Consider the following 16,226-nt stretch of genomic DNA (forward strand, 5'->3'; position numbering starts at 1 on the left):
CCATGAATTTCTCTATAGCATTAGGTATCACTGGCAGCTGCTCTTCACATTTATGTAATGTGAACTTGGTAATTTTGCGACTTCTTACTCTGTACAACTTCTTGAACCTGCATAGCCAGGTCAACGAAGTGTGGAAATTACAACGTTCATGTCAGATGCAATTTGGAGGGCTCAGTCTCATAGAACTCCATCGGCAATGGTGCATAGCCTCCCATGAGCAGTTCTAAATCTTTCAAACAGTTTTTCATTCAGATGGTTTCGGGTTTCTGGTTGGCACATATTTTTTACTTTATGTAATCCATTCTATCATTTGTACAGTTCACACTATGATTTTACGAAATGAAAATGCCTCTGCACACTGCATAACTCCGTGTTTTTTCCCTCCTTCATTTACCCAATATTTCACTGCCTTTCATTTGTCACTGAAAGCTGTTGCAGTACATGTGTTTTTTTACACGTGGAAGGTATTATTCTTCAGAACTATTATTGGCACAACTGACATTGTCCGAACCACAATTCATAGAATCATCACAGTCCTTTCCTATTCCTTCTATCATATCCACAATTTTGAACGAACTGTCAATATCATTCGAATAAATGTCTAGGAAATCAACTAAAAAATGACACATATGTACATCCTCAGGAGAGACAGGTGATTTCGGTTGGAAATCACGTCCTGCATATTCCATCATTGCTAAATTGAGAACATCACCTGAATTCCACATTACTGTGAAACAAAGAAGAAAAAAAAGGTACTATTAGCAGGCATGCCTTATGAAAGCACAATAAATATTAATTCAGCTTTATCTCTATTGTCAATACTTATGAATACCGCAAAAAGCAACTGATAAATTGTAATAGATGTTACTTGAGTGGCTAATTCGAGAGAATAGTAACTGTGTGATGTAATGTCAGAGAAACTATCAACAAAAAGTAACCTGAAATGCCCTTTACAAATTACGATCGGGATGTGTCATGTTTCCTGTTTACAAACATAGCACCTACCTCGGCTATCTGTGTGCCTAGTTGTGCATGCTCAGTTGCTACAGCACCAGTAGAGGTTTACAATTCTACCGCCGGCTGGCACACTACAAATCTGGCAATTTTCAGGTATTTTTTAATACTTGGAGTGTCTCTTAGCAGCTAAAATTTTGACGGTGCATTTCTTTCGTTGTCTTCTTCCTGCATCAAAAATTTCAGGGTAGGTTTCGACATGTCTTATTGGACCATTCCCTTGTTAGACATTTGACATAGCGTTGTACCAACTTTCCAATACCCTTGTCATACAAGGCGGTCACCTGCGCTTTTCACAAATTTTCTATGTTGGTCTGCAGCTCATTATCTATGTCAAAATGTTGTCTTCACAACCAGCAGCTCATGTGAGCAGAGACAAAACGCTACGGGAGTGTCTTCACTGCATCTGCAGCTGAGAATTTCTCAACAACAAGGACACAGTTACATTATGTGGTCTGCATAAAATCAGGCACAATCTCTCAGCAGGCACTCATACTTGGCAAGAGACTATTTTCTAGGCATCTTTACACGCTCACTGCGCACTCAGGACGTAGGAGCATTGTTACGCAATCAGCAGACCTACTAGAGACACTGCCCAGCAGATCTGTACAAAGCTTCATCATACTTTCACTGTGGTTTCCATTTTGCAACTGATCAGACTTTAATACACAAACTGCCCTCATATGTTTAATTGTTCCTGATCTCCCTCTAAGAAAATTTACGTTAAATTTTCTGAGATACCTTAGGCTCTGAAGATAATCTGTACAGACAAACTGGTCAACACTAATAAATTATGTTCTATTTCGTGATAAAGACTGATTGTTTCAATTATAATTAAATTTAGTTTGCTGTTACTCCAAATATGTTACAAAAATCATTAACTTCTTACAGAAGCTTATTATTACATAAATTTATTTCTAATAGCTTGTCTGCCCTACCACCTGCTCCATTTTTATTTGTCTGATTTTCAAGACCAATTACATAATAACATGATTAAAATGAAAGACTGTTATAATGAGTGGTTTATGATAACCTACAAAGCTCCCACTGTTCAATGTGCATGCCACATTTAAACACTACCTTTGTGAGTCTCTCTGAACCACATTGCCTACAGCACGTATTAGCAAAATAGTAACTAACTACTAAAAATTGGAAGCATTCCTTCATCCCTATTTACCATTCTGAAGAAACAATGAGTGGTCAAGGAAAGCCTGTTGTGGTATTGATACTTCCGATGCCACAGCGTAGGTGCATGCTCGTAGGTTGGCACTACCAAGAGCGGATGAACTACGCCAACCACAGCTCCTACGCCAACCACAGCTCCCTCTAGCCGATGCTGTGCAGCTCAACAAGCACCGCTCTGCTTTCTGCCCCATTTAATCAAAAGCAGACAGCCTGGATACATCACTTCAACTTCTGAGTGTTTGCTTGCTATTGAGACTTTGTACTACTTACAACTGGAATACGGCTTCGAACCTACGTGCTCATCATCGCAAAGTTATGTAACCATTTATTTACTTGTTTTTTGCCTATAGTAAACATATTTAATTTTAAACACAGTACTGAAGTGCTTTACCTCTCCTGCTCCTACTCGCTTCCTTCATTCGGCCTATTTTGCAGGTCACAGGAGCAGACCCACGTGTCGCCTTCCAGCCGGTATACAAAATAATTGGCAATGAGGATCATTTTTTCTCCTCTTACCTATGTTTTTTGCTCAGTACTGCATTAGCTTTTTTGTGATATCCTCATGTGACTGTGTGAGTGTTTGCTTTCACCCTTCGCTATAAGACATTATTTTGTGTCAACGATGGCTTCGCCACAGGAACAGCCTCCGCTGTCCAATCTTGTACGGTTTCAGGCTCAGCAAATGATGCAGCTGCTTGCTGCTGTAAATGGATTGGTCTCACTACAAACTGCAGCTCCTATGGCGCCTCCGACACCCCCACCTGTACCACAGACGTCTCCTATGGTGCCGTCATTTAATGCCTTCAATCCTGACGTTGAACACTGGCCAGAATACATTGCCCAGCTTGAGGCACACTTCGCCGCATACAACATACCAGGTACAGAGCGGCTTGCCTTTTTCATTGCCAACGCGGGTATAGCGTTATACCGTGTGCTCATAAAACTTATCCGCCCAGAGACTAAAACTTACGCAGAAGTGACTGATGCACTGAACTCCCACTTCCGTGACAGTGTAAATGTGGTAGCCGCACGCTACAAATTCTTTCATCTCTGGCAAGGTCCTACTCAGTCTAATAAATCTTGGTTAGTCGACACTCTTATGCAGATATCATGATTAGAGGCGCTATTGCACAGAATGTGGTGGACCACTACATCCACAAGCAAATCTTACGATTTAAAACCCCGTCTTTGCAGGAAGTAGTGGACTTGCTAGACAGACAAGATACATTAGATACGGCTACTTAAGCGTTCGACGTGACCTGGGGTGTGTGTACTGTTAGCACGGCATGGCCCTCCCACCCGGCCCCGGCAAGAGTGTCACACCGCGCTGCGCTGCTCGCGTGCAAGTAAACAAGTTTCCAACCAGGAACCCACTAAGAAACTGAAATCTTGTCCGAACTGTTTTCGTGCCCACCCAGAGGACAGTTGCCCATCTCGTCAAGCACAGTGTTATTTTTGTGATAAGAAAGGACTTATGCAAGCTGTGTGTAGTAAGATAACCAAATTCACTACCTGTTTCCCATACACGTGATTTGTGTGGTCGTCACCTCAATGGAAACTGCCGTGATAATGATTCACATCATCAGCCTATGGATGTTAATGACATTTTTTCAAGGCCTTCTGCTTCACGTTCTTCTACAGCTCGTCGTGTGAATAAACCAGTTTTGCCAGATGCTTCCTCTCACATTCAGCGTGATGCGAGGAAACTTTTTGTGACTTTGAACATTTGTGGACGTTCTGTTCGGATGCAGATGGACACTAGTGCGTCTGTTTCTTTACTGAACAGGTCAACATATGACTTGCTTTGTTCGCGCGCGCGTTGTCGTTCACATTCCACACTGACTGCGTTTACTGGACAGGAAATCTCAATGCTCGGCCTCGTCGTTTGCAAGTCACATATAGTGCAATGATGAAAACAGTGTCTTTCCATGAGATCCACTCTAGTGATGCTACGAACATTTTTGGCATGGACGCGTTTGAACTTTTTGGCCTCGCAATCCAGGACAATGTACTTTGCATCAACGCTAGTGACCATGAAGACAGTGTTGCCGCACTATGCAATGATTTTGCTGAACTCTTTTCTGATGGCCTTGGTTGTGGCACAGACTTTGCAGCACATGTTGTAGTTAAAGACAATGCCATGCCTATTTTGCGGCACGCACGCCCAGTACCGCACGCACTGCGCGACATCGTTGCTGCTGAACTTAAGCATTTGCAAGACAGTGGTGTCATTGAACCTGTTTCTGCTTCGCAATGGGCTTCACCTATAGTGTGAGTGATGAAACCAAACAGTCGTCTCCGTATTTGTGCTGAATAAGTCTACAGTAAATCCCCAGACAGTGGTCGCTATGTTTTCCTTACCGTGTCCTGAAGACATTTTTGATAAGCTTGGTGCGGGAAAATTCTTTTCCATGATTGACTTGCGGGATGCATACTTTCAAATTCTGTTCAACGAACAGTCGCAGCGTTATTTTGTGGTCAACACCCACCTTGGATTGTTCAAGTTTCACCGACTTCCGTTTGCTAGTCCTTCGGCTCCTGCTACTTTTCAAGCTAACTTGCAGCAGTTGTGTGCCACTGTCCCTGGTTGTTCCAATTATCTGGACGATGTTGTTATGTCAGGTTGAATCCCTGACGAACACTTGCAGAATTGGCGTGCCTTATTTACTGTACTTTAGCAGGCAGGACTCAAGTGTAACAGACAAGTACAATTTTTTTCCAACTGAGATTCAGTATTTAGGACATATGATTAACGGACAGGGTATCCACCCCTCACCATCACATCTCTGTGCGATTAGGGACTTGCCAGCACCCAGGAACTTGAAAGAACTTCAGTCTGTGTTTGGCAAAATTACATATTATGTTTACATTTGGTTTATACCAAATGCAGCGCAGATTGCAGTGCCTTTGCATCGCCTTAGGCATAAGAATGTTCCTTTTGTTTGGTCTTTGGAATGTGATGCTGCTTTCCACAAGCTCAAATCTTCTTTGTTGAGTGATCTCTGTGCGATTCCTTTCCATCCCTCCAAATCAGTTGTTTTGGCTGTCGATGCATCTTCTCATGGCATCGGAGCAGTTCTCTCGCACTGCATTAATTCTCTCGATCGCTTTTGGGTCTAAGTTGCTCAATTCTGCCCGGCAAAACTATTCTCAAATCGAGAAAGAAGGTTTAGCTATTGTATATGGAGTGACAAACTTTCATGATTTTTTGTACGGTCGTAAGTTCTATTTGGTCACCAACCATAATCCTCTGACATCGTCGTTTCACCCATCAAAGCCAGTTCTAACCCGTACTGCAAAAAAGTTGCAATGTTGGTCTTTGTTTTTGTCTAACTACAATTATGAAATTTTGTTTCGGCCTGAGGCCCAGCATGGTAATGCCAATGCTTTGTCTCGCCTCCCTATCTGTCCTCACGAGTTTGATTCTTCCTAACTGTCATGCACGTTCATTGATTCGCAAGATAAGGAATTAATTGATTGTTTTCCAGTGGATTTTCGTCGCATTGCTTCTGCGACAGCTGTCAATGCTTCTTTGCAGATTCTTTTGCAGTATATTTGTACTCAATGGACTCCATCTGCTATGTAGATTAGTGATCCCCTTGTTTGATGTTACTTTGCGCAAAGTCACAACTTTGCTGTACACCATGGTGTTATTTTGTTACAAACTGACAATAATGAGTCTCATGTGGTTGTACGAGGGTGTGTCAAATCAAAACCTTAAACTTGTAATAACAAATCGAAATTTCGCGCAGTTATCCTGTACGCTGTTAAGCATGCTACAAACAGCGTGCAAAATGACCTGTAGGTGGCAGCATAATGCAGATGCACACATACCGTAGCAGTATCAGTATAAAGATGGCCGCCCCACTTGCGGCTTGCACTAGGGAAGAACAGCGTTCCGTTATTTGGTTTTTGCGAATGAAGGTTCAGTACGGTGATGCATGTTTGTCACAGCAGCAAGTCTACGAATGAAGTAGGAAGTTCGCAAATGGTGTGACGTAAGTGGAAGATGCTGCTTGTCCAAGTCAGGCACAATGAGTTGTGACTCCACAGAACATTGCAGCAGTTGAAGCCATAGTGAAGGAAAACCACCAAGTGACACTGAATGACATTGCAGCATGTTTACACATTAGTCATGGGTCAGCACACCACATTGTGCACGACGTGCTCCAGTTTCACAAAGTGCCTGCAAGATGGGTGCCACGGCAGCTGACTCCTGAAATGACAGAACGATGTGTTGATGCTTGTGAGGAACTTCAGCACTTTGAACGAGAAGGTGATGGCTTTCTTGCAAGAATCGTTACTGGGGACGAAACCTGGGTTCACGTCCACCAACCAGAAACGAAAAGAGCGAGCAAAGAATGGCGCCATTCCTCATCACCAAAACCAAAGTAGTTTCGAACAGAACCATCAGCAGCGAAGGTTATGCTGACTCTCTTTTGGGACGAAAAAGGCGTCATTTTGGAGAATTACATGCCTTGAGGGACCACTGTCACCAGTGCATCATACACAGATCTCCTAAAAAATCATCTGCAGTCTGCAATCAAATCAAAGCGACGTGGATTGCTGTCAGCAGGTGTCCTTTTGCAACATGACAATGCAAGGCCCCACACTGCCCGTACAACAGTTGCAACAATCACAGACCTGCTTTTTGAGTGTCTTCCTCATCTACCATACTCACCAGACCTTGCCCCCCAAGTGATTTCCATATGTTTGGACCACTCAAACACGTAATGGGAGGAAAGAAGTTCCGTTGTGATGAAGAGGTACACGACGCGATGCACGAGTGATTGCGCAGTCTACCAAAAGAATTTTTTTCTAAAGGAATTCATGCACTTTGTAAGCGCTGGAGAACTTGCATTGAGTGTGGGGGAGATTATGTTGATAAGTGATACAGCTTTGTACCACTTCTGCACAATAAATAACATTTAAAAAATATTTTAGGTTTTCATTTGACTCACTCTCGTACCTCATTCATTGCAGCTGGAAATCCTCCACTTACTGCACGCTAGTCATCGAGGTATAGCGCGGACAAAGCAATTAACGTGTCGTCAGTGCACTTGGGTCGGCATTGATAAACAAATTGAGAATTTGCTTGCTAACTGTTACTCTTGCGCGGAGCATCAATCTGCTCCCCGTCAGCACTTCTTTGCGTGTCTGACTCCTCCTGGGCCTTGGCAGCGCGTTCATATTGATTTTGCGGGACCTTTCTGGGACACCTGCTGGTTGATAGTTATTGATGCATACAGCAACTTCCCTTTTGTTGTACCTATGTCTTCTACTACATCTGCCAGTACTGTTCGGGCTTTGAAATATCTGTTTTGTATTGAGGGCCTTCCTGAAGTTATTGTCTCCGACAATGGCTGCCAATTCGTGTACTCCTTTGAAGCGTTCTGTGCTGCTAATGGCATTCACCATCTGACCTAAGCCCCGTTCCACCCCCAGTCGAATGGCGAGGCTGGCGCTTTGTGCGTACGTTTAAGTCTCAGATGAGCAAGTTGCAAGCCACGCACTCACATAAGAGATTTCCTTGCTTCCTATTGCTCCCAGCCGCACGGCGCCCGTTCCCCAGCAGAACTGCTACATGGCCGTGCCCACCGGCTGCTGCGCACTCCCACTACTCTGCCTCGTTCTGGGTTGACACCGCATGCTTTGGTGTTCTGTCGCGTTCTCTGTGGCAGGCAACACTGGAAGCAAGGGTGCATTCTTCGCCAGCTTGGCCGCGCCTCATTTGTCATTTCTGGCCCCTCTGGAACTGTCAAGCAACAACGGAACCAGATCCGTTGTGCCGTCCTAGGTTTTCTGCCGCTGGTTCTTTTGCGGCTTCCACTGCCACAGCCCATGACTCCACTGACGGCATCTGTGGCGCGGGCACCATTGTCTGCGCCGCCAGTCCAGTCTGCAGCATCGGGCAGGCACCTCTCGCCACCGCCGCGGCCCCACCTCTGACCGCCGTCACTGCCGTGTTCCTCCGCAGCGCCGGAGCCAAAGGACGCTACGGCTGCCGTCACACCACCGCCACCCATGGAGGTTGTTGCTCCGCCTCCTCATCCGAGCATACCCAGTGGCGGTGTGGGCCACGGGCAGGTTTGAACGGAAAATTTTCCTCGCCGCCCTCGCGAGCAATTCGGAGATGCAGGTGGGCAACGCGCCCCAGCAGTTTCGCTGCTCCTACTTGCTTCCTTCTTTCGCCCTATTTTGCAGATCACAGGAACAGACTCACGCACCGCCTTCCAGGCACGATAGAAAACCTGAAACTTCAGTTGCCATCTAAAATAGTTCCCACATTCTGAATAATCTAACTGTTATGCCTTATTACTGTACAGAGAAGATAATATATTTGAATTTTTTCCACTGATATTCTTAAACAAATATATCATCTATTTGAAGACAAGTTAATAATATTTCATTAATTTTGAGACTTATGTCCCAATTCAGTGACATATTTCAACAATCACATCTTTCTTTCAGCTACAGTTACTAACCTCTCATCAATGTATGATGCTATAAAAAAGTCTTACGGTCAATTGTATGAACATTGCTGACTGGAGATGATATTTAGCCCTAGTTCAGAAATTGAACTCTCTTCAGGAATCTGTTCTGTTATGTAACCTAAACATGAATTCACTTCACAAAGTTCAAAATTTACCTCAATCAGCACAAATGAGGCTTGACAAGACCACCAAAATTAGCTACTGTCATGATTATCGCACTTTAACCGCAGGCACTAATCACTCATAGTAGATACATATTATTAATTACTGAAAATCAATTTCATTCCACTGCAAATGACATGAACTGATGTGTGGTTTTTCTTAACAGCTACTCTACTCTTATTATTACCTATTTTATGTGCACCACATTTTTCATTTTAAACTTTACAACTATTGCCTAAGCTATCAAAAATATCGAAGCAAAAATTATCAGATACTGCCTACAGGAAAATTAAAGAGACCTTTGGAGAGAAGAGAACCACTTGTATGAATATCAAGAGCTCAGATGGAAACCCAGTTCTAAGCAAAGAAGGGAAAGCAGAAAGGTGGAAAGAGTATATAGAGTGTCTATACAAGGGCGATGTACTTGAGGACAATATTATGGAAATAGAAGAGGATGTAATGAAGATGAAATGGGAGATACGATACTGCGTGAAGAGTTTGACGGAGCACTGAAAGACCTGAGTCGAAACAAGGCCCCGGGAGTAGACAACATTCCATTAGAACTACTGATGGCCTTGGGAGAGCCAGTCATGACAAAACTCTACCATCTGGTGAGCAAGATGTATGAGACAGGCGAAATACCCACAGACTTCAAGAAGAATGTAATAATTCCAATCCCAAAGAAAGCAGGTGTTGACAGATGTGAAAATTACCGAACTATCAGTTTAATAAGTCACGGCTGCAAAATACTAACGCGAATTCTTTACAGACGAATGGAAAAACTGGTAGAAGCTGACCTAGGGAAAAATCAGTTTGGATTTCGTAGAAATGTTGGAACACGTGAGGCAATACTAACCTTACGACTTATCTTAGAAGAAAGATTAAGAAAAGGCAAACCTACGTTTCTAGCATTTGTAGACTTAGAGAAAGCTTTTGACAATGTTGATTGGAATACTCTCTTTCAAATTCTGAAGGTGGCAGGGGTAAAACACAGGGAGCAAAAGGCTATTTACAATTTGTATAGAAACCAAATGGCAGTTATAACAGTCGAAGGACATGAAGGGGAAGCAGTGGTTGGGAAGGGAGTAAGACAGGGTTGTAGCCTCTCCCTGATGTTATTCAATCTGTATATTGAGCAAGCAGTGAAGGAAACAAAAGAAAAATTCGGAGTAGGTATTAAAATCCATGGAGAAGAAATAAAAACTTTGAGGTTCACAGATGACATTGTAATTCTGTCAGACACAGCAAATGACTTGGAAGAGCAGTTGAAAGGAATGGATAGTGTCTTGAAAGGAGGATATAAGATGAACATCAACAAAAGCAAAACGAGGATAATGGAATGTAGTCGAATCAAGTCAGGTGATGCTGAGGGTATTAGATTAGGAAATGAGACACTTAAATTAGTAATGGAGTTTTGCTATTTGGGGAGCAAAATAACTGATGATGGTCGAAGTAGAGATAATATAAAATGTAGACTCGCAATGGGAAGGAAAGCGTTTCTGAAGAAGAGAAATTTGTTAACATTGAGTATAGATTTAAGTGTCAGGAAGTCGTTTCCGAAAGTATTTGTATGGAGTGTAGCCATGTATGGAAGTGAAACATGGACGATAAATAGTTTAGACAAGAAGAGAATAGAAGATTTCAAAATATGGTGCTACAGAAGAATGCTGAAGATTAGATGGGTAGATCACATAACTAATGAGGAGGTGTTGAATAGGATTGGGAAGAAGAGAAGTGCGTGGCACAACTTGACTAGAAGAAGGGATCGGTTGGTAGGACATGTTCTGAGGCATCAAGGGATCACCAATTTAGTATTGGAGGGCAGCGTGGAGGGTAAAAATCGTAGAGGGAGACCAAGAGATCAATACACTAAGCAGATTCAGAAGGATGTAGGTTGCAGTAGGTACTGGGAGATGAAGAAGCTTGCACAGGATAGAGTAGCATGGAGAGCTGCATCAAACCAGTCTCAGGACTGAAGACCACAACAACAACAACAACAACAACAACAACCTGTTTGGGGCCAAGAGAAAACATTTTATACTTTTCAGTCTGTTTTAAAAATATGCTTTATTAAAGTTTTTATTTTAATAATTATTTTCTGCTTTTTACTGTTGTGTGTGAGAAATTTTTCAACTGATTTAAAAAATTTTCACAAGATTAAAAGAGAGAGAGAAACTTCAAGTTTATTTCAGTTTCCTGACAGCTGAGCCAACCAATATATTGCTTCTTCCTATGTGTATCTCACAGGAAAACCATGAAGGTAAAAAAATTAGACAATCGAGCTCATTCTTACCATGAACCATTTGTAATGAACAGAAAAAGGAGAAAATAGCAGTGGAATACAAAATACCCTTTGCCACGCACCAGACAGGAAAGTGATTTAGTATTACACTGTCATCTAGTTCTGAGCTGTGTAGAACATTTGGAATCTCTAGGTCATCAGGAAGTTAGTTAGAAATAAATTGCAAAATTTGTTCTGAACATACCAACATACATGAAAATGATGTAACAAAAACATGTTAAAATGCCGTTCTCCAGACTAAACCATCCTCCCCTCATTATTTTCAGGTAGGATAAGCTTCTGGAAACACACAAGAGTGCAACTATAGCCAAGCTAGATCACTCAAAGCAATGCAAATCTGATAAAGATGTACTCTGTCATATCTCCATACTCTGTGGCTAAAATTTTAGAAGTTTTAAAGTTATTCATTTGAAATCCTGTAACAGTAATCTCACTATCAAATGGGATACCCACAAATTTTACTAACTGTTCCAAATTGAGTACACTTATCATTCAAAATTCAGGTAGATTAAAGATTTAATAATCAAAATCAGAGATTTCTGCAGGAAAGATTCTAAATAATACAACCAATCTATTCACTGTCAATCAAAATAACACATTTCACTTACACTACTAGACAAGGGTTGTAAAATACAAACACATTTCACAAAGAAGTGTCTTTCTACAGGGTTCCTCCTCATACACAATTTATCACTTAGAGATAATTGCAAATACAGTCCTAAGGTAATTGCAATTACAGTCCTACTAAAAACAGACAAGCAGGACACAGTCTTCTTACACGTTTGACGACACCCCCTAACCAAGTGTGTATCAGAATACACTTTTGCACAGGAAACATATGAAAATGGGAAATCAGCTGCAAACACCTATTACTTATGGATCTCTCATACAGGTCAAATTTCCTGACAGATTAAAACTGTCTGCCAGACTAAGACTCTAACCTAGAGACTGGCGATTTGTGGGCAATGCTCTTGCTAAACTGTTCAGGCCCAATTCATGATTGGACCCCTGTGAAAAGTGATAAGCAAGGCAATGGTTTTGTCACAACCTCAGTTGTTCGGTCTGGTTCCAACCTAATACACAAGGGATAACTGTTTCCCCACATTTACATTTTATGCTACAGAATCTAACCACTGTTTAGTTACATGCACCAGTAGAAAAAGAAAAATGACATAGGAGTGTATTATTAGTAATACACATCTAGTACAAACAAATCATTTAAGTTGTCACTTACATTTACAGAGGTCTTCAGTATTATTTTATGTGTATTTGCCTTTGTACATATATATGACCAGGCAAATCTACAATCAAGGCATAGTTAATTCCAATTCGAACATGTATTTTAAAAATAACCACAATGCTTGCATGCAGATTCATTGTACATGTACTACAGCAGCAAAATAATAGAGGAGCAAAAAACTGTCCACAAATTACGAAAGTTAGCAGTTTTCTGTGTAGACCTACCTCATTTTCATCTTGCTTTCTGTATGAAGCTAAGGCTGCCTCAACTTCCTCAGGTAGATTTGGAGGGAATGTGATGTTTGTTTGTGCCCAAGCTTAAAGCAAGACAAAAAAATATCCATTATTCATTGAAGATATGAAAGCATCTACATGGCGTAAAAATCACATACAGTTTTGTCGCAACATGACTTCAATGAACCAGGAAATTAGCAAAACGTGTATCTGAAACAAAAGGTAATTTAACTTTTAAACACGAACAGGATTTTATTTAAGTGTTTTTACACAACCTTATTACTCTGGAATTTTGCGTCCACTGGATTATATACCCTTTCTTACTTCTCATTAAAGCATCTAATTAGCTTTTTCACCAAGAACTGCCTGTTGTGTGAGTCGGTGAAGCAATCAACAGGACTGTCTCAACAGGACTGTCCCATCATACTGGTATTTCATAAGCCCTGAACTCTCTTTCCATTAGTCTGACGATTCTGAAGTGTTGATTTCATTCCCCACTGACAATGCCCAAATTTTAAGGGAAAAAAACTGAGGTGACTGCTCGTCAAGCAACATAATTAGCTGAATTTTTCCAGCATGGTGGTTACATCCTTTTTGTTTCTGAAGAATTTAATAACACCATCCTTGAATAATATCACAGCTTTGTAGCTTCACTCTCACTTAGTCGTTTTAATTCAAAATCTTAAACATGGCTGCCATTCAGGAACTGTACAAATTTGGAAAAAAAAAGAAAAAGAAAAAGAAAAAACCAGCCAATCAGTTGCAAACTAAAGGTTTATTTAGTCCTTGACCTAGGTTTCAATATTTCTAAACATATCTTCAGAACAAGTGGGCCTTGTTATATCACATGGTGGTAAATTGCATTAGCTGAAGCTGAGCGGCTGTTGTCATATATAAAAGTGATATAAAAGTCAAAAAACCCACATGCCATGAATTAAAACAGCAGCCAGCTTACATTCAGCTTATGTCAGAATAAATGCATAAATGTATTTGCTCACTGGTAAAGGCTCTTGTATACATAAATTTATAACAGGAGTCCAAAGAATAAAATATCTGCATAACCTAAATATTCACCACATCAGAGACAAAGACCTTCATTCCATTGAAGATATGGTCTTGGGGAAATCAGATGAATCCTTTTGAAATAGGCCATAGTTACGATAATAAGCACCTTTCACTGATAAAGTTTCTCACTGTTGGTCAATGTTATCATTTAATCGTCAGCACGTACAGTCTTTGACAAAAAAACTGATAACTGGCCAGCTGCTGCAGAGGCTAAGTCCAAGTCGTTCACTTAAGGGGCTCCGGAAAGGCTCAAAATCATGAAAAGTTCAATTTTTACTTTTTTGCATTTTCTGAATCTGCAGACTATTACCTTTCAGTAGATATATAATTTATTCAATTCCGAAGACTACAACTATTTTTAAATTTTTTTTGAAATGTGTTCTACATGGGCGTGACCCACTGTGGCGCTGTTAAACTGCTGTCAAATGGTGTTATTATTAACGTCCGTGTTCATCAGGTACATTTTAGTGATGTGAGATAAAGTATGTGTTGTGGCTAACCTGTGATGGTTCAATATATATCGCTGGTGTGATTGTCGATTGTTTCATGTTTATTTACTCTGTCGTTATCTCGAAAATATTCGTAAGTAATTCTGTTTCTTGAGTCTCTGTTTTGTTGAAGTATAATAATGAGTAAAAGTAAAGTTATTAGAAATCCTCTGAAGGCTTTTAAGAAAAGGAGAAATGTTGGAAAGCCAAAGGTATTTAGAAATATGGGAATGAAGATAGGTTCTAACATGGTACGAGCGATGCTTGCTTTAGACAAGGAACGCCTTCTGGCTGCAGACAGGGCTGTAAAGAGTCTAGAAATACAAGCAAGAGTAAACAGGAGGAGGAACAAGAGGAAGCTGGAGGAGGAGTTTGCAGAGGATGAAGATAATCCATCCTATGGACCTGGAATGCACTAAAAAGTTAATCCCATCTTTGTCGCTCGATTCCCAAAACTTTTATTTTCTCATACTAATTACATGTTTTCTAAGGATCTTCCAAACATATTTATTTCAAACTTTCAGTAAATGTTACACAGTACCTTCTGCATAATTTAACACAGCCTTTTTCCAAAAAACTGTATATTTTTGAATATATAAATAAGAAATTGCAAAAAAATGTTGTGAATTTTCATTACAATTGAAAAAAAAATCATCTTTAATAACTGAACTAAAACTTGGTAAAATCCCTGTGTTAAGTTGTAGCCCATATTCCAATAAATAATCTGTAAAAAGTTCAACTTCCTACCTCAAATACTTTGTGAGGAAAGATGTAATTTATAAGCGTTATTTTAACATTGCAAGTATAGTCGTTCTAGAGCCCCTTAAGGTGGCCAATGCAGTTAATCACCCCTCAGAATTCTAATTACAGCAATATGCATGATCTCACAACACTGTAGAATGTGGAAGTGTCTGGAGGAAATCTTGTCCTTTCCTTGAGAAGCTGAAAGGCTGTAACTGCTCATGGTGGTAAATGTCGTGCACTGTAGCTATGAAGTCATGAGATCGAATCCAGTCCACTCCATTTTTTTGCGTTAGTCACATTTTGATTGTCTGCGGAAGTAGTCAGTCTGATGGAGCTCAAAAGTAATTCCCTTCACACTCTAACTCACATGCAATACTAGAAATCTCCACAACAATTCCACCACACAGGTCACAGACGTTTCAAAGCGAAGTTTACATGTGGGAGTTTCTTCACCCTACAGCAGCCCTCCGTAGCTGGCGACCAGCCGCACTCCGCTTGTCAACATCATCAGACGTGGTACGACCAGGTGGATGCAGTGCTATGATTGTGTTTATCTGTCATTTTCTGATTTGAAGTTCTTTCATCTTGCAGTTACATATTGGATTTTGCAAGCGCGTTGTTCAAGAGTTGTGAAATAGAGTTCGAAGTGGAAAAAGTCTTAACATCTGAAACGCATAGTTTGCTCTGGGTTTAACAGAGGTGTGAGGGCAGCAAGGCAGCTCAAGTATAGTTTCACTGTGGGTGGAGCCTGTGCTTTTGGGCAAAACATGTCAGCAAAGGATTTTACTGCTTCAAGAAATGTCGTTCATTGTCATGACTCATTTTCTACATTCAGGAAGTCTCATTAACAAACATACATGATGAACCGTGACCATTTAACTGTAGTACAACAGGAAAAATAAAAGGTGGGACTATTAATGCATTTTAGATCGAACGTCGTCATTTCCTCATTGAGAATTCCTAAGCAGTATTGTTACTGGTGTCTAGTTATGATGTCTTTATGTTAACTTCATAAGTGAAATTGATGGTTGGGCCATAAGAAAAGAAATCACCTTGAGGAAAGGACAGTGTGACATAACATTTTTCAGCAGGTGTCTCAATAAGGATGTCATGCACTACAAAACCCTCTCCCGGGTCGCATCTATCGCAGCTGGTGTTTGTTGCCAACAACTAAGTGTAATTCAGCTTACCATGGTAACCTTACGACGAAAATCTATTTTTACAGAACAGAAAGTACTGTAACACTAGCATGTCCATAACAGCACGAATGAATAAGATATTACTCATTCTTAACTTCAA

General features: G+C 40.8%; 1 protein-coding gene across 5 annotated transcripts in view; it reads right to left on the bottom strand.

The window, feature by feature from the left end:
- Nucleotides 1-16,226, bottom strand: part of LOC126248226 (uncharacterized) — a 170,632-nt gene that overhangs the window by 60,978 nt on the left and 93,428 nt on the right. For all 5 annotated transcript variants that reach the window (XM_049949052.1, XM_049949051.1, XM_049949053.1 and 2 more), the window contains one exon: nucleotides 12,622-12,713. In XM_049949052.1, the coding sequence (XP_049805009.1) occupies nucleotides 12,622-12,713 (92 nt within the window). The remainder of the gene's footprint in view (nucleotides 1-12,621; nucleotides 12,714-16,226) is intronic.

Source organism: Schistocerca nitens, chromosome 3 (genome assembly GCF_023898315.1).
Source record: "Schistocerca nitens isolate TAMUIC-IGC-003100 chromosome 3, iqSchNite1.1, whole genome shotgun sequence".
Lineage (NCBI taxonomy): Eukaryota > Metazoa > Arthropoda > Insecta > Orthoptera > Acrididae > Schistocerca > Schistocerca nitens.